The sequence below is a fragment of the Echiichthys vipera genome, assembly GCF_963691815.1.
Source record: "Echiichthys vipera genome assembly, chromosome: 19".
Taxonomy (NCBI): domain Eukaryota; kingdom Metazoa; phylum Chordata; class Actinopteri; order Perciformes; family Trachinidae; genus Echiichthys; species Echiichthys vipera.
Genome location: NC_139844.1, coordinates 22,927,940 through 22,945,533, shown reverse-complemented (window position 1 = coordinate 22,945,533; position 17,594 = coordinate 22,927,940). Strand labels below are relative to the sequence as shown.

The window sequence follows — 17,594 nt, the reverse complement described above, 5'->3', positions numbered from 1 at the left end:
GGGACTTATTGTGCATCAGTGGGACTTAGTGGAGCAAATGCATGGACCTACTGTAGGCTAAATGTCACGTTATAGCCTAAATATAACCCAATAACTAATGATTATGAGGGTCTTTGTTATATATGGGATTATTTAATAACTAGGCAACTAGTTTTTGTGGTAGGTCTAGTAGTCCAGTCAGCAAAAATGATGCACCTGTCCAACAGACCCATGCCCACTTGGGAGAGAGGGAGGTAGAGAGAGAGAGAGGTAGAGAGAGAGAGAGGCAGAGAGAGAGAGAGGCAGAGAGAGAGAGGTAGAGAGAGAGAGAGAAATGGCGCCTCGATGCTGCGCTCACTGAGGCAGTGTTTGGAGCCGGTTAGGGACATTCAGTAAGGGCAGACAAAAGGAAGAAAACATGGTGAACACAAGGAAAAGCTCACGGCCGAGGAGCGGGCCCTTCATCTCCTCTAGGACTAGGTCGTCGTCGAGAAACGAGCGAAACTCTGAGGAACATGTAAGCCGGTTTCTCTTTTCTTTGCCGGTGAGCTAGCTCGGCTGCGCTAGTTGGCTAGGTAGCTGTAGCCCGTGGCCCGACGGTGCTCCACATAATGTATTATTCACAGCCAAGTACGAGCAGCATTGCACTTGACACCCACTCAGTCACACAGACACACAATAAAAGACTTGAATGCAGAGGTTCACACGCGTGTCATTCGCTCTGAGCGTGTTGCACAGCTGCCAAATGACGAGCTAGCGACGTTAGCTCCCGGCTAGCCCCAAGTTGAGTTCCCTTTGTGTTTGGCCATTTCAGCCGGCTGACTTGTCTCAGCATTGTCTCCACACATTAGCTCTCTAAATCAAGACAACTCGGATATTTGACAGGGGGGTGTTAACATGACTTCGTGTCCCCGTCCTGGAAGTATTAGCGTCATTATTTCAGTAAAAGCTTTAGTGAAGCTACAGCGTCTGTAGGTTGTAGCTAAGCCCGACAGCTAGCTCACAGTGGGGGAAGGGAGTCCCGGGTTCAAAACAGTTGGCTGGCTCCAGTCCCGTATTTAGCAAGTCTGAACTTGGTGAACTTTCTGTTGTGCATGACCCAAAGACCCCCTATACTGCATGTTTGTACATAAAAGTGTTTTAAACGCACTGGTATAATGTTACACCGAGTGCTATTTGTCTACTTATCCAACATGTGCACTGAATTAGTAGCTTGTGTTTTTGCAGTGGTCGCTTGACACACAAGCTGTCTTGACAGTCTTTGTCTCAAGATGTAAACATTGACATTACGCAAGGAATCGTGTTCTGCGTTTCCGCATTATTTACGATTATAACAGCACTTAAAGAGGAACATCATAATTCACTGATCTCATAATTCATCGATAGTCATTAGCACATTCTTGAGTTTTAATGGGCTGTTTGGCAAGGGTTTACACTTTGGTAATTTGTGGTTCAAGAAATTTGAGTGTGGGGCTAACTGATAACACATGGTGATGGGATCTGTGATTAAAATGCTTTGGCGTGATGCATTTGAACTTTTCACCATATTAGATCCAAGGAATCAGATTGTTTTGGACACTGAACCCCCAAACCATTTGGCTGAACTTCCTGTGTGTGTAGACCTGTCAATAAACTGACCATCGCTCTATGACAATGTTTGGGAAATGCTATAAAGGAGGAATAATTACAAGGTGCATCCATTAGACCACAGCTGAGCATTCGCTTAGTTAGTACATCATGCACTTTTCAGCCTGTCTGCATCTATCTACTCAGCCAGTCAGACAAACCCCTCTGCAGGCATTGCAGACAGTTGCCTATGACAACAGGGAGATATATCCTCATATCAGCAGGGAAGTTAAGCGGTGAAGGGCGTGAGCATCAAGGGCGTATGTCTGGTTGGTGCTCTGTTGTGATTTTGGGAATACATTAAGGAGTTGGTACAAGGTGTCTTGTGTCATTCCGATACCTTATTCTCACTTTGGATTACATGCTTTCGTCTTTTATGTTGTCATTCATTTTTATATGTACTTCATCTGTCATGCTTGTCTGTCATTTGCTGAATATTCTGGCTTTACACAATGCTTTTTATTTAAATGCTTTATGTAAATAATTGTCAAAAGCTCTCATGGGCTGGTATGAGGCTTCCTTTTCTGTGGCTGGCTTTTTCTGATTGTTTGTCATTTTCGCATTGGGTGTGATTTTTGTTTGTTCAACAGAAGGAGCCCAGTAGTGATGTGAGCAGTCCCAGCAGCCCGCGGTTGGCTCCCCCTTCAAAGCGGATGCGACGCCAGACCGTCTCAGAGCCCAGCTCCAGTGATACCTCCCCATCCCCTCAGACTAAGGGCCAGAGGGTCAGCTGGGACATTCCCACCTACCACACCAGGTCAGTCGCTGGACTGTTTTACTCACCATGAGTATCTCTGAATGATATAGAGTGTATACAATTGTGCTGCACAATGATAGGCCAGTACATTATTACATCCTCCTTGGCGGAAATATTTTTTGTGAAGACAAAGTTGAGTAACTCGAGACGACTTTGTTGTCACTGGCTGAGAGACCTCATTCTTCTCATGTCATGTATAGTAATCAGGTTAACAGGCAAACTTAAACACAAGCTCCTTGCAGTCTTCTGTCCGTACATATATTCACTCGTTTTGTTGTTTTATTTCAAGGTTGTCCTCTCGCATAATGCAAAATGGGCACAGTAATGCAGGGGGAGATCACTCTCACATGAATGGCCATGTGGAGCTGAAGAGGAGCTGCCGGGTGAAGAAGAGCCAATTTGAACACCTCAATCAGAGCCTGCTGTTTGACCAGCTGGTCAACAGGTAGCTAGCAGTCACACAACTGACACCTTTGTTTGCAATATTGCTTTATAACACAAAGGAAACAGGAAGTAGACATAACTTAATTGATGGGAACATTTTTTATTAATCTTGAGCATATGGCACATATGTGTCATGGCATTGGGTTCAGATGAATGGTGTTTGGTCTGTCTCTGATGCTCTGGTCCACAGGGACTTCCACCACAAAGACAGACCAAACACCTTTTATCTGAACACAATGCAAAGGATTAGCGGTCATTCTTTAAGATAAGATTAAAGCATAATTGTAGATCATATACCTCTGTGAGACAAGAATTGTCAATCAATGTAGCTTTTCTTTGAAGGTGACTTCAGTCATACCCTGTTTTGTTCTGTTTGCGTGTGTGCAGTACTGCTGAGGCTGTCCTTCAGGAGATGGACAACATCAGCAGCATCAGGCAGAACCGTGAGGTGGAACGACTTCGCATGTGGACTGGAGACACTGTGGAGGTGAGTGTGGCACTGTAACACACAACCCAAAGCTAGCAAAGTACAGTACCACTGCCTGATGATCTAGTGTGAATATACGTGATAGTGTAACACCCCTTTTTTTTTTCCAGGAAAACATGGACATGTATTCCCGGGTGAAGCGCAGGAAATCCATGCGCAGGAGCACTTTCAGCATGCCTACACACCACAAAGTCATGAGCAAAACTGATCAGGACGACGAAGAGGAGGAAGGAACGGAAGGTCAGATCACACTAATGTTGTACTTATGAATCAGTGGAGCGAGAGAGAGAGAGATCATGAAAACTTAATGAACCATCTCAACTTTAACCGAATTCATCAAAATGAAAAACTCTAGTCAATTGCTTAATGTACTTTGGGTGAATCTTTAAAAAGCTCAAATTCCGTACAGCCCCATGTTGAAAAGAGTTTGGACATTGAATCTGAAGAAATATCTCTATACAAGGGACAAGACTGAAAAACCAACATGGGACAGCCTGATCTTTGGTCCCTCAGACGGCACTGCATTAAAAACAAACATGGTTCTGTTGGGTAGTATAGTGATCTGTTGTGGACATTACTGCGTGTGCTCAGGTACACTTCCAAAATCCATTGTCAGTGAACTATGGCTGGACTTTTCGAATATGCAATTTTTGGGTAGGTATTCGATTTTCAATTTTGGTCTTTGGATATAAACTGAAAGTTGCTGCACAGTGTTTGCATTCTCAGTGTGAAAAGTCTTTACTCCTCTCCTCTCTTCATGCTGGAGTTGGTTGGAGGAGGCAGCTTCAGGACAGTTGCTAACTTGTTACTCTGCTACCAATATGAGCTGCTCTGTTTCAGCAATGTTAGGCTTAAAAGACGTGCATGTAGGCTGAAATTCACTGTGCTGTTCTGAGAAATTACCACGACCCAGCCGCTAATTTATTATTTCCACTAAAACACTGCAGCGATGTGCCGTCCATCTCAGCTGGGATGGGACATGTCAGAGACATGTCAGAGCTGTCTGATGTGTGTAGAGATCAGTGAGCTGTTTAGCTGACTTGTGTTGTTTGCAGGCGATTTAATAGAGATAGACACCGTTTATTGATGAACGTAATGCCATTACACACGGAGCTGGCTGGCTTCCTGATACGTGCTTGGGCTCGCTTCCACAGTTCAAAAGCCAGCATCCGTGATAGTGTTTGGGTATGTGTACCCATACACATGGCATGGATAACCTGCACATTTGGGAAAGGACCATTAATGCAGAACGATATATTCAGGTTTTGGAGCAACATATGCTGCCAAGTAGACAATATGTTTTCCAGGGAAGGCCCTGCTTATTTCAGCAAAAACGTATTGCGTATATTATGAACAGCATGGCACTGTAGTAAATGGGACCGGGTGCTAAATTGCCTGCAGTTGTCACCCATTTTAAAAATGTTTGGAGCAATATTAAATGTAAAATAGGACAAAGGAGACCCTGAACTGTTGAGCAACTGAAATCCTACATCAAGTAACCGTGGAAAAACATTCCACTTTAAAATGATAGCAATTGGTTTCTTCAGTTCCCAAATGCTTACAGAGTTTTGTTAAAACAGAATGGTAAACACAACCCTGTTCCAACTTTTTGGAGAGTTTTCTGTTTCCGCATTTGAAATGTTTTCTTTGTGCTATTTTTTTAATTTCATATTTACATATGGAGTATGGAGTACATATTCTGTTTTATATTTTACACAGCGTCTGAACTCTTTTCGAAATGTTGGTGTAGCATCTGAAGTTTGTAAACTGCATGTTTGACTTTCAGATTCTCACGGGGAGGAAGAAGAGGAGGATGCCGAGGATGAAGATGATGAAGGGGATGAAGCAGAAGAGGCAGGCGAGGAGAACGACAGGCCGTACAACTTAAGGCAGCGGAAGACGGTGCAGAGATATGAGGCACCACCTATTGGTAATTTGCTGACCTTGTTTTCGATCAAACCTTTGTATCTACATTTTGTCTGGGGCGCTCAAGCAACATTGTCCATTCATTAATCAGGTTTTAAACTATTTTTGGAAGCGTAGTGTGGCAACCAGTGTCCTTTTGTTTGCTTTCAGAGCCTGTGAACAGAAAACAAAGCAACCCCTCACTTTTCGACACCCACAGATCCCCAGCAAGAAGAAGCCATATAAGGTTGGTAGAAATTTCTGAAGAATATCTGATGCTAAATGCGTTGCAATATCAGCAGGCTCTTCACTGCCATGACTAATGAACTGAGCTGTGGTCATAAATAGGTTTCTACACATTCATTGACCTCCGCTGATTCATGAATGTGACTGTGTAATGGTGTGATACTGGATCTAGATTGTCACAATTCTCCAGAGTGAAGAAACATGCAATTCACAGCAGTGACACCACCTCGTCTTCTGATGAAGAGCGGTTTGAGCGGAGAAAAAGCAAGAGCATGACTCGGGCCAGGAACAGGTGACAACTGCTGCTGCTGTCTTTCTTCTACCCTTTTATCTTCTTTTCACTTTCCTCTGTGTTTCTTTTGCTTAGTTAGAAACTGTCTCCTTGTATAGTTTTTATTGTTTTGGGTTGTCCCTCCGTCCGTCCACATGTTACAGCTGCAAAGCTGTACTATAAAATAATTGAGATTTCTTTCCACAGATGTTTGCCCATGAACCTGGCTGCAGAAGACCTGGCCAGTGGAGTGCTGCGTGATCGGGCGAAAGTGGGTGCCAGCTTGGCTGATGTGGATCCCATGAACCTTGATAACTCAGTGAGTGGAAATGCTAATAAATACCAACGCACTTGTAAAGCAGCGCAGCTGTGGTCTCAAAATTCAAGTTCAATTTATTTATGAGCCTGTTATTCTTTGTATGATGGTCTTCAGTTTTTATGTTTGAAAATGTTTGAACGTTACAAAATGTGTTTTTCCTCCTCAGGTGAAATTTGACAACGTGGGTGGCCTCAGTAATCACATTCAGTCACTGAAGGAGATGGTTGTGTTCCCTCTGCTTTATCCGGAGATCTTTGAGAAGTTTAAGATTCAGCCTCCCAGGTAAGTAGAACTAAAATATGAGTGTGTGTTTATTTGAAGAAGGTCACTTTATCTGGTTTAGAGGACCTGAGATATCCTGTCCACTTTCATGAGGACACTTTTTCTGATTGTGTTGGTAGAAAAATTCAAGACACTGAAGTGACTTATTTTGCCATTATCAAATAAACACAGTGTCCATTTCCTCTCCCATCCCTTTCAGAGGGTGTTTGTTCTATGGGCCTCCAGGGACAGGAAAGACCCTGGTAGCACGGGCACTTGCCAACGAGTGTAGCCAGGGAGACCGGAAGGTTTCTTTCTTCATGAGGAAAGGAGCCGACTGCCTCAGCAAGTGGGTCGGTGAATCAGAACGCCAGCTACGCCTGCTTTTTGACCAGGTGAGACACCTAGGCAGCACACTTCTTGTAACCATAGACTCAGTCACTTGACCTGAATTGACCAGCCAGCTTTATGTTTGTTTTTTTCAGTGAGCATTATGTTTTTATCGGGTCTGAACTTTGTCTTCTGCTTTTGATCAGGCTTACCTGATGAGGCCATCCATTATTTTCTTTGATGAGATCGACGGTTTGGCTCCTGTTCGCTCCAGCAGGCAAGACCAGATACACAGGTGAGGCTAACCTTAACTATAGAGCTGGGCGCTACGGCCAAAATCTTTAACCCTGATATAGGTTATTTAATATTTAATATATAGATAACAATATCACGATACAGCCTAATTTCTGGTAATTCAATGAATAAATAGTATATGAAAAAAACATATCTGAAAGCCTATGTTTATATACTCCTGTGTGAATGCAATTTTTATTTTTTTATCAACAGTTTTAGTGCAAAATAAACACAACTTGCAAGGATGAGAACGCAAAGCTTTGTCCAAATGATGTAAATATTGCTGTAATGCAGTTTGAGTAATGTTTTTTCAAATTGCGATAGAAATTACTTCTATTATTGAAAAACATATGCCATAGACATTTTAATTGTCATTTTAATGATGTATATCATCATATCGCCCAGCCCTACTCAACTGTGCCTCCTCAGAGGTTGTGAAAGTTGTGAAATTGTGGTCGCTCTGGCATGTCTGCATCTACAGACCCAAACTGCTGCTACTGTTACTTTCCTTGCCTATGGGTGGTACAGGTTTTTCTTAAATTGCAGATTCAAAACTACTGGTACTGCAGCTTTGATTGTGAATGAAATTGTCCTGATTTGGACTTGTGTGCTTCTCATCAGCGATGCTTTAGTCCATATTTGTTTTGCTTATTTGGCACTCAGTAGCCAAACCAAAGTAAATCGTAAAAAAATAACAATTTTCCTTCTGATTTAGACCATATTATGCAACCCAGCTTGCAGTTGATGCTTGTGGAAATGGGATATTTGATACTTTAAAGTGTAATTCTGAACCAAATTTTATTTAAAACTTGAAACATGCTTATGCCTAAGTTTATAGATGCTTCCCTCTTTCTGCCATGCTGGGTAAATACATGCACAGAGTCAGAAGGACTGTGTTGTTTAATATGTGTGTTTGATAGACCAGCTCTGTGTTGTCTTTGCAGAAATAATGCCTTATTTATGTGTTCTGTTGACTCTTGACTCTACTCAATATTGTCTCAATTTCAGTTATTTGGGCTCTAAATGTCTGCATGTACAGTATGCTTTCATTCTGTCTCACCAACACCTTTCCTCTGTCCAGTTCTATTGTGTCCACTCTGCTGGCTTTGATGGACGGCTTGGACAGTCGTGGGGAGATAGTGGTCATCGGTGCTACAAACAGACTTGACTCTATCGACCCGGCACTCAGGAGGCCTGGGCGCTTTGACCGGGAGTTTCTGTTCAACCTGCCTGGCAAGAAGGTATGACGGAGTGACACGTCAGTATTGTGTACAGTGGACACAACCACACATGCATTGATTTTCAATAGATGTGTTTTTATTAACTTTTCATCAAGTCCAACGTGTACGATGGCAGTTTGTGTACATATTGTTGCACCAAAGAGTCTGTATCTTCTGGCCAACTGTGAGATAAAAGAATGCAATATTCTGTAGAACAGGCACTTACTGTACATACAATGCTACCCATATGCAAACTTAGCTGGAGACGTAATGGGATGCAGCAGTAATTGGTGTTTTACACATAAGAGTCGTGCAATGAAATTAGTACACGCAGCCCTCTGGCTATGAAGAGTCTCCTCAACTGTTTTTCCTCGCTGTGTTGGATGTTTTGATCCAACAAGCAAATGGCAAAGCAGATGCTCATTAAATTTCTGGGGGGGAAAAAGTATCAATTTTAGAAGAATTATTGCAATGATGACCTGATTGCTTTAATCTTGCACTAAGAGAGACTTCCTTTAGCTACACACAAAAAAGTTTGATGTGTGTAAAGTGACAGGGAGTCAGATAAACAGTGCAGTGTAGGTGACTCCTCCGTCGAACCCATCTATGGGGTGGTCTTGCTTGTTTGTCCACACGATGAGATCAGTGCAATCAAAGTCTAATGTGCATGCCGTTTCTAGTTAAGATCACTACTAGTGCGCTGACTGATTAAAATCCTTCTTGGGCAAATAGCGATCCTCTCTACACATTCTAGTTTAGCTCCCTTCTGGTATTGCCCAGATTAGAAAACGGCATGAAATCTGGCTCAGTTGTTGAATAGAAAGGGAGATGTGATGAAAGATGATGAAAATGGTTGCCCGCTATTCACGACAGAGACCACTGTGTTCTTAATGTCTACTCATCAAAGCGGAGGCCTGTGGAGACAATGAAACTGAGGGCATATTGCGCTGAAACATTAGCGAGCCCCTCTGTCGAGCTTACTCATAAACTTGATTCTTCTTTGATCTTCTGTTGCCGTTGTCAGATCTAGATAGAGTACAGGTAAGTAAGACACGGTTTTATGACAAGACAAGATTTATGATGTGATTTACTCAGTAATATTTTCATGCTTTTTGTTTTTTTGTATCATGTCTTATATAATATACCATTAAAGCTTAAGTAGGTAACTTTTATAATAAAAAAAATATCATGTTTGCTGAAAACTTTCACAATATCCTGAAAGCCCTCCACGAGAAAGATCATCTATGATAATGTGTGTTCCTCCGCCTCCACCCGGTGCCCCTAATGACATTTGGCAGAGCAGTACACTCAAATATGTTTCTGAAAACATTTGAGGGGAGAAATATGCAATACAGTAACAGAATCTTGATTCATATTTGATCAGCGCTGCCTAGTTTGGCTGTTTTCCTCCAGGCACAGTGGAAACTTGCAGACACCATTAGGAGCACTAGGAGGAGGTAGAGGAACATGATTTTTTCACAGATTATCTGTCATGTAGTGCTGTCAGAATACACTTTCAGCATATTTTATAAGTTGCCAACTTTGCCTTTAAAACTACACATTAAATAACAATTTTGAATTGATTGTTAGTAGTGGCAGCCACTGTGGCAGTTGTTACCTGGCCAGTGTGTTTGACATGTTGTTCTTATTAGGCTCCAAATGACTTGTGCCCCCTTATCTATTGACTCTGCATTTTGTATTGTTTGTGTCTGTTTGTCCACCCCAAGGCGAGAAAGCACATCTTGGAGATCCACACACGGGACTGGAATCCTAAATTGGCTGAGCCATTCGTAGATGAACTTGCAGAAAAATGTGTCGGTAAGAGTGACTCCTGCGTATAAAACTGTATGGCATCTTTGCTATACAAGTAACAGTTCAAATTGAACCCACTGACGTTGATGTTCTCATCCTTGATGAAGCCAACGCTTAGGCCAACAAATAATGAGCTAACCTTTGTGTATCTGCTTGCTCCCAGGCTACTGTGGTGCTGACATCAAAGCACTTTGCACAGAGGCAGCCTTGGCGGCGTTGCGTCGCCGCTACCCCCAGATCTATGGCAGCAGTGTCAAGCTGAAGCTGGATATCACCTCCATCGTCCTGGGGCCCGGCGACTTCAGCACGGCCATGAGGACAATCGTCCCAGCCTCCCAGAGGGCCCTGGCCCCCCCTGGCCGAGCCCTGTCCCCCACCCTAAGGCCCCTGCTGGCCAGCTCTTTCTCCTTGGTGCTGAAAGCTCTCCTCCGAGTCTTCCCCCATGCTCAGTGTACTGACAGGGACAACACACACGGTAGGGATCTGGGACCTAGGTGCCTGTGGTTTAATCTGTTTTCTCTTTCCTACTACTAGTTGTTGCTCCCTCACTTTGACTCTTGCTTTCTTCTCCCTTGACACCTGTCTCCCTTGTTAGTGTACTGTCCCTGTTGGCACTTTTAGTATTTGATTATTTGTTTCTCTTTCCCTCACCTTATTACCAAAGTGCTTTGTATCACCCTCACACACTGAACATAGTCTGAGGCGATAGCACAAAGATTGGATAACCAGTCACCCTGCTTGCACTTCAGTAACTCAAGTCCCACTCCAATCAAAAAAAGTGTTTACAGCAGATTAGCCACAATGTAGCACTTGACCAGTGGGAGATTGCTTACGGAATTTGCACCCAATAATGACATGAGCTTCGCAAAGTGCTGTTTGGCTTTAAATGCACATTACATCTCCCCTAATAGGCCAGCTCTCTTTTTTTTATTCTGGCTTTTTCAGTGAAATGACACCATTAATGTCAGTGATAGGGCTGCTTTGAGGATTACACTTTGTAGAAACAAACTTTTAAGTGCACTTAGATGTTTGTATAAGCAGTGTTTCTCTCTGTGCTAGGCGGTGACAATCAACTGCTTGAAGAGGACATGTACAGCGACGATGACAATGAGGAACATGCTGCTTCCATCTATGAAGTACAGCCTGCTGCATCCCCAAAGAGTCAGCTTTCTTCTTCTTCTGCAACGCACAGACCCTTCCTTCATTTCTCCTCGTAAGTCCATAGGAAAAACCGACTTCATGGGCACCCGGTGATAAAGCTGCTGTCTATTAAAGTGCAAAAACACGTGTCTTAATTATGCTACAAAAACCAAACACAGGATATTTTATTGCATATATATATATTTTTTATCTATGATAACATCAGACTAAAAATGGATATTTGGTATAGGTTTTGTGTCATGTGTCAGGGGCGGCTGTGGCTCAGTGTAAGAGTGGGTCGTCCTCCATTCGAGAGATTGGCGGTTTGATCCCCACCTCCCCAGTCCCCATGTCGAAGTGTCCTTGGGCAAGACACTGAACCCCGAATTGCTCCCTGTGCTGCGCATGGGTGTATAACTGTGGTGTGAATGGTTAGATTAGATGGTCTGTAGATGTCCACTGCCTTCAGTGTGAATGTCTGTGTGAATGGGTGAATGTGACAAACACTGTGAAAGCGCCTTGAGTAGTCAGAAGACTAGAAAGGCGCTATATAAGTACAACTCCATTTACCATTTACCATTCATGTCTAGGATTTTAAAGACAACATGCCAACATACCAAGCATACACAGAACATGTTTATTCTCGTACATGGAGTGCCCCCTCTGGTCTCCAGAGTGTAACAGGTTTTCATAGTGTTAACTTATATAGATCTAGTGTGCCTTGGAAGTATAGTTTTTTTCTGAGTAGAAGAAAATGCCTAAACAAGATATAGCACACTGTCAGTGTATAATAAGAGTTAGCAACAAATAGGGACTCCACGGACATCACTTCCAACAAAGTCCTCAGCTGTGGAGACAAACGAGCTAGATCAGAGGAGAGGATGAAAGTGACAACATGAGACAATTGCTGTTTCTGTTTGGAAATGGAAAGAGGTGAAGGAACTGGATGACTTGGATTTTTTGATGAACCTATTAAGAAGTTATGAAGCCTCTAGTTTTTCAGTCTGTAGTTTTACTGTAGTGTTGCGTGTGTGTGGCATACAAGTGTAAAACATCTCTGGGCAAATTTAAAGATTAATGACATGAGATTTGTAGATAAAAAAAGACTTTCATGTAAGAGCAAGATGAAAGAACAGACTCCATCACTCTTGGTTGTCTAATACTTGGAAAACGCACAATCAGAGGTGACTCTAGAGTCTCTTGGGACCCCTGAATCATGCATGTCACTTGCAATTGTAGTAAAAAAAAAAAGGAGTGGGTGGAGTCAGGTAGGGCCCCCTAAGGGAGATCAGGTCTCGTACTGTCATTGCGAACTTTTTTTTTTTTGCATTGTCACTGCTGTTGTTTAAAGTCTGTCAGCACTCGAGGGGGCCCCCTACTTGTCTGGTGCACCAAGCAGTTGCCAGCTTTGCCTGCTGGCAAGCAGAGCCTCTCCGCACAGTAGAACTACAGGTGTTGTGTACAGATGCAGAACTTACAAACAGCACTGTGCTGCTTTAGGCAGAATCCATGATGAGGGCCTTCTGCATTGCATCTGATTCAGTCAGTCATTAAGGCATTTGCAGACCAGCTGATGGGGAGCCTCACCAAACTCCTCAACCTCTCTCTGACAAATGTCACCAATCCCACCTACCGGAAGGCCTCAACCATCATCCCCTAAAACCTGTCATACACGGCCTCATTCACTACAGAACGATCGCCCTGACGTCTGTGATCATGCTGCGACCATACTGCTTGCGCATGTGGTACGCTGGCTCCACAGACAGGAAGGCCGCGCAGAGGGTCATAAACGGCGCCCAAAAGACCATCGGTTGCCCTTTTCCCACCCTCAGAACAGATCTCCACATCAAGCTGCCTCAGGAAAGCTAAGGTCATCACGGGAGACCCTTCCCACCCCGTTTGACCTGTTGCCCTCTGGGAGACGCTACAGGTTAATCAATCAGGGTTATTTAGTTAGTATCAAACGTAGCTTTACACTTCAACATCAGCTTACTGAAGCAAATGGACCTCTGCCGTGGGAGAAGTTGTGTTGCAGCTTGAATATTTTTATTCTAAGAATGTTCTGAGAATGTGACATGCAATGTTCTAGTAATGTTTTCCGCGGGAAGTTTTTGGTTTCAAGAATGTACAGGGATGTTTCTTAAAAAATGTTCAGTCATCTCAGGCCTCAATAACATCCTCAAAACATTTTCAGAATATTGCTTTGAGAATGTTTGTGACCTCAATAACCCTCCAAAACATCCTCAGAATGTTGCAGTTAAAACATCATGTTCTAGTTAGCATTTAACTTCATAGGGACATTATTTGAAATAATAATCACCCTTAAAATGTTCTTTAAACATTAGATTAAAATGTCTTCTTTAAAGGATTATTAGAATTTATGGGTAACGTTAGCCGTTGTTTTGGGAACGTTCCCTGCTAGCCGATGACTGCTGGGCAATGATCAAAAGGGGATTAAAACAATGCTTACTATGAACTCCCTTCTGCTTCTAGCTCTGCCCTCCAACAGCCCACAGCGTACCGACCTCGTCTGATGCTGGCCGGGGCCCCGGGCTCAGGACAGAGTTCCCATTTGGCCCCTGCCTTGCTGCACCACCTGGACAAGCTGCCAGTCCACCGCCTGGATTTGCCCACTCTCTACTCCGTCAGCGCTAAGACGCCAGAGGAGTCCTGTGCTCAGGTAACAGACACACACACACACACACACACACACACACACACACACACACACACACACACACACACACACACACACACACACAGACACACAGACACAGATTGGTACTTTAACTTTTATTTTATTTATTCAGATTTAAGCAACAACGCGTGCTCAACCTATCTGTGTGGTTGCAGGTTTTCCGGGAGGCCCGCCGGAGTGTGCCCAGTGTGGTGTTCATGCCGCACATCTCAGAGTGGTGGGAGACAGTGAGTGACACCGTGAAGAGCACCTTTCTCACCCTGCTGCAGGATGTGCCCTCTTTCAGCCCTGTCCTTATCCTTGCCACTGCTGAGACTCACTACTCACAGCTGTCAGACGAGGTAGGAACACAATGTACACACAGCTGAGCTGACATTTTCAGATTTACCTTGAGGCCTGCTCCATGTTTTTTTATGATTACACATTGCTGTTGATGGAATTGCTTCCATTATGTGAGAGAGGAACGTGTTACCCTGTTGTGTTTTTTATGTAGTATTGGAGGACAAAACAAGATTCAAAAGATTTCTTTCTTTCTCTCATACTCAAGAGCACTAGTGCAGACACACACAGTGTGTCACAGTCAAGGTCATCTGCACCCACAGAGTTTTTATCTACTTTGGCTCCATCTCCCCTTTCTTGTCATCTATCCCACTGCCCACTTTTCACCATGGGTATCCCCTCCCCTGCTCCTTCATCCTTCCTCTTGGATTTATTATTCTGTTTCTGAAAGCCAAAGCAGAGTCAGACCACCCGTTGTGGGTTAGGCTGTAAGAAAGGGATTGCGATAGAGTTAGGGGAAATAGAGAAAATTAGAGGGGGGAAAAGACATGGGGGGAAAATGAGGTGGTGATTCCTCTCTAGTCAGGCAATAGATGGGCTTTAATTAGGTTGGCAGCCCCATGTCTTTTCACCCCAGCACACACACACACACGCACACACACACACACACACACACACACACACACACACACACACACACACACACACACACACACACACACACACACACACACACACACCATATAAATGTGCCTGTGCAGGTTTTTCTTTTCTGTTTCGGTTTGCATGTATGTGTGTGCGTGGCTGCTGTTTTGGCTAAACCCAGTGGCTATGCTCCAAGGAGCGCCGGCTCTTGGGATGGTTCTTTCTCTGTAGTTGTCATCTCATTAGGATTGAGGCACCTGGGCTGCTACACCCATTGAGACCTACGCTCTTTTTTCAACCTCTGTAGATCTAGTTGCCACTTTTTTCTTTGTTTTAAGTAGACATTTTTTTAACTTCTCTTTCTATCTTTGTTTTTTATGACTTCCGTTGTTTTTTAATATTGTGCGATTGATAGTTCCCTGCAATTCTTTACATTCTTTAAGGCTTTCTGCTGTATTATACTTAACTCCGTCAGTTTGTCGCTTATTATGCTGAGTTAAATATGAAAGTGGAACTCAAACCCCTCCAGACCATTCAGCTGCAGTGTCACATGAAGGATGTTATTCAGTACATACTAGGTGACTGGCTGAAACCACCTAGGATTGGCAATTACTTTTTTCACCAAATTGCCTTCTCTTTGGTCATTGAACAAAAAGCCAATGCAGCCTGGACAATTGGGAAGCTCATGATGGAACAAATGGTGTGCTCAAGTCAGTTTGGAGCCAGCGTGAGATATCAAGACTGTCTTTATGTTAAACCACTGTATGTTGGCTTTCACCCGTGTCTTCTTCTTGCGTTGCTAGTTTGTAGTGAGATTGCATCATTAGACTTGTCAATCGGTTTTCTTTTCTTAGCTTTTCAGGGCACAACACTAACTTTTAAAAGTGGTTGCTAGGCTGGCAACTAGGCAACAGCATTTAGCAGCTAATGCCTGTTTTTATTCAATTATACTCTTTTTTTCCAACAAGATTAGCGTCTATATGCAAGCGTTTTGATGAGTATGCCTTTCCGTTTAGTTTTTGTAGTTTTTGATGTGTAACCTAACATTCGTTCAATGTTACCAACGTCCCAGTAAACGGTTAGTAAACAGTAGAAAGCAGCATGGAGGCTAGTGACGGTTACGGTGGTTACTTCTTATTTTTCATTTTATTTTATTTTACCATAGTCGCTCTTTCAGACTTGGTGCTGACTAATGGAAGTCACCAAGTGGACTGTTTAGATAAATACAGGCTTATTAACAATAACATAACTGTAATGGATTACGAGTAATGGCAGAGCTTCCAAACTCTGCCATGTGAAGGATACAAGCTCCACACAACTGAGTCTGCTAGTAATTTTCTATGCGATGCAGGTGTAACTACAAGCACTGTGTGGCAGTTGGTTCATCTGAAACATTGCCCGGGTTTTCTAGAGAGAGCATGATTTGCAGACTTTGCTGAATTAGTTGAATTTCCTGTGGCTATGTACATGTAAGAAGTTGTGTCTTATCTGATAATTGGACCTTCTTTGCTGGAATTGTTTGCTTTATCAGATAATATTGTTCATATCTTGTCTCAAAAGAGGCTCAGTAGTTTCTTTCAGCAAAGTTTGAGGAGTTTTGGTTGGATTTTGTAGGCATAGACATGCTGCAGTCTGTGGCGCTTTGAGTGATTTTGCTATCTCTGAAAGTGTTGTTTCACTCTCTGGCACAGAGAACACAGTGACAGCTGCTGTCTCAGCTCCAAACCTCAGCAGGGAACAGGCAGCCTCCCTCCCCAGCCCAAACCGACACTACAGGCTGGGGTCCAACTACATAGCCTCCCTACCTCCCCTAACAGCCGTTCACTCTGCTTAGATTGACTTCCTTCTCGGTGGAGGAGCGATGGAACTACTTGAACATGTTATTGTAAATGTGAAGTAACTGCAGTTAAAGTGAGAGATGGTGTCCCATCAGCCTTTATTTTTAAATCTGTAACACTCTTTACGATGTGCATTTTGAGGCATCACAGTCTATTGTCATGGAATGTGCTGCATGCTGATTGTGAATGCCTGCATGGCAGTTTTACCATAAGGATCTGATGTACCCTTAATCTGGTTTTAATGCTGCCAAACAACAGCCGTGTATACAGATATACTGTTTGTTTTCAGTGTTTTTCCAAAAGCAACTCTTAGAGCAGTGCACAAAAGAAATGGTGACTGACAATTTTCTGACACTTTTCTGGGTTTGTGTCACAGTGACAGCAGGCTAGGCAAGGGGGTCCACACGTCCTTCTCCTGAGCCACACCCTGCTGCTCATTTTGGGGGATCCCGGGGCATTCCTAAACCAGATGGGATGTAATCCATCTATTGTGCCCTATGGTTTTCTCCCAGTTGGACGTGCTGAAATGCCTCCACAGGGATGCAACTTGGAGCCATCCAAGTAAGATGCCCAAACCACTTCAGCGGACTCTTTTCAATGCCAAGGAGGCGCAGTTCTACTCTGAGCTCCATTTGGCTGCTTATATCTGTGACCTCATTCTTTCTGTCACTATCCACAGCTCATGACCATAGCTCATGACCATAGCTGAGGGATGAAATGTAGATGGAGCAGTAAATCGAGAGCTTAGCCCTTAGGCTCAGCTCCCCCGTCACCACTACAGTCCAGTATAGCATCGGCATTAATGCTGACACCGCACCAGTCCGTCTTCCAGTCTCATGCAATATCTCCCCCTCACTCTGTTGTCTGATTCAGACTTTAGTGTGTACATTTCTGACCGGCTGTTATCATTCTTATCGTTACAACACATTTAAATGACATCTTTGTGTCATCCCTTCTAGTTTAAGAGCATTAAGGTACCTTATTTAGACAATTGTGATTCAGTGCGGTGCCTCTGCCATAGCTGCTTTTATGTGGTTTACATG

At 43.4% G+C, this 17,594-nt stretch overlaps 1 protein-coding gene across 1 annotated transcript in view; it reads left to right on the top strand.

Moving 5' to 3' along the window:
• Nucleotides 1-397: 397 nt before the first annotated feature.
• Nucleotides 398-17,594, top strand: part of atad2b (ATPase family AAA domain containing 2B) — a gene marked incomplete at its 5' end in the record, with an annotated part of 69,034 nt that continues 51,837 nt past the window's right edge. The window contains 18 exons of the mRNA XM_083933671.1: nt 398-496; nt 2,196-2,362; nt 2,652-2,807; nt 3,194-3,293; nt 3,404-3,533; nt 5,080-5,223; nt 5,370-5,445; nt 5,635-5,736; nt 5,923-6,034; nt 6,201-6,316; nt 6,516-6,690; nt 6,832-6,920; nt 8,001-8,160; nt 9,867-9,957; nt 10,115-10,426; nt 11,011-11,164; nt 13,585-13,771; nt 13,945-14,130. Coding sequence (XP_083789797.1) covers nt 398-496; nt 2,196-2,362; nt 2,652-2,807; nt 3,194-3,293; nt 3,404-3,533; nt 5,080-5,223; nt 5,370-5,445; nt 5,635-5,736; nt 5,923-6,034; nt 6,201-6,316; nt 6,516-6,690; nt 6,832-6,920; nt 8,001-8,160; nt 9,867-9,957; nt 10,115-10,426; nt 11,011-11,164; nt 13,585-13,771; nt 13,945-14,130 — 2,556 coding nt within the window. The remainder of the gene's footprint in view (nt 497-2,195; nt 2,363-2,651; nt 2,808-3,193; nt 3,294-3,403; nt 3,534-5,079; nt 5,224-5,369; nt 5,446-5,634; nt 5,737-5,922; nt 6,035-6,200; nt 6,317-6,515; nt 6,691-6,831; nt 6,921-8,000; nt 8,161-9,866; nt 9,958-10,114; nt 10,427-11,010; nt 11,165-13,584; nt 13,772-13,944; nt 14,131-17,594) is intronic.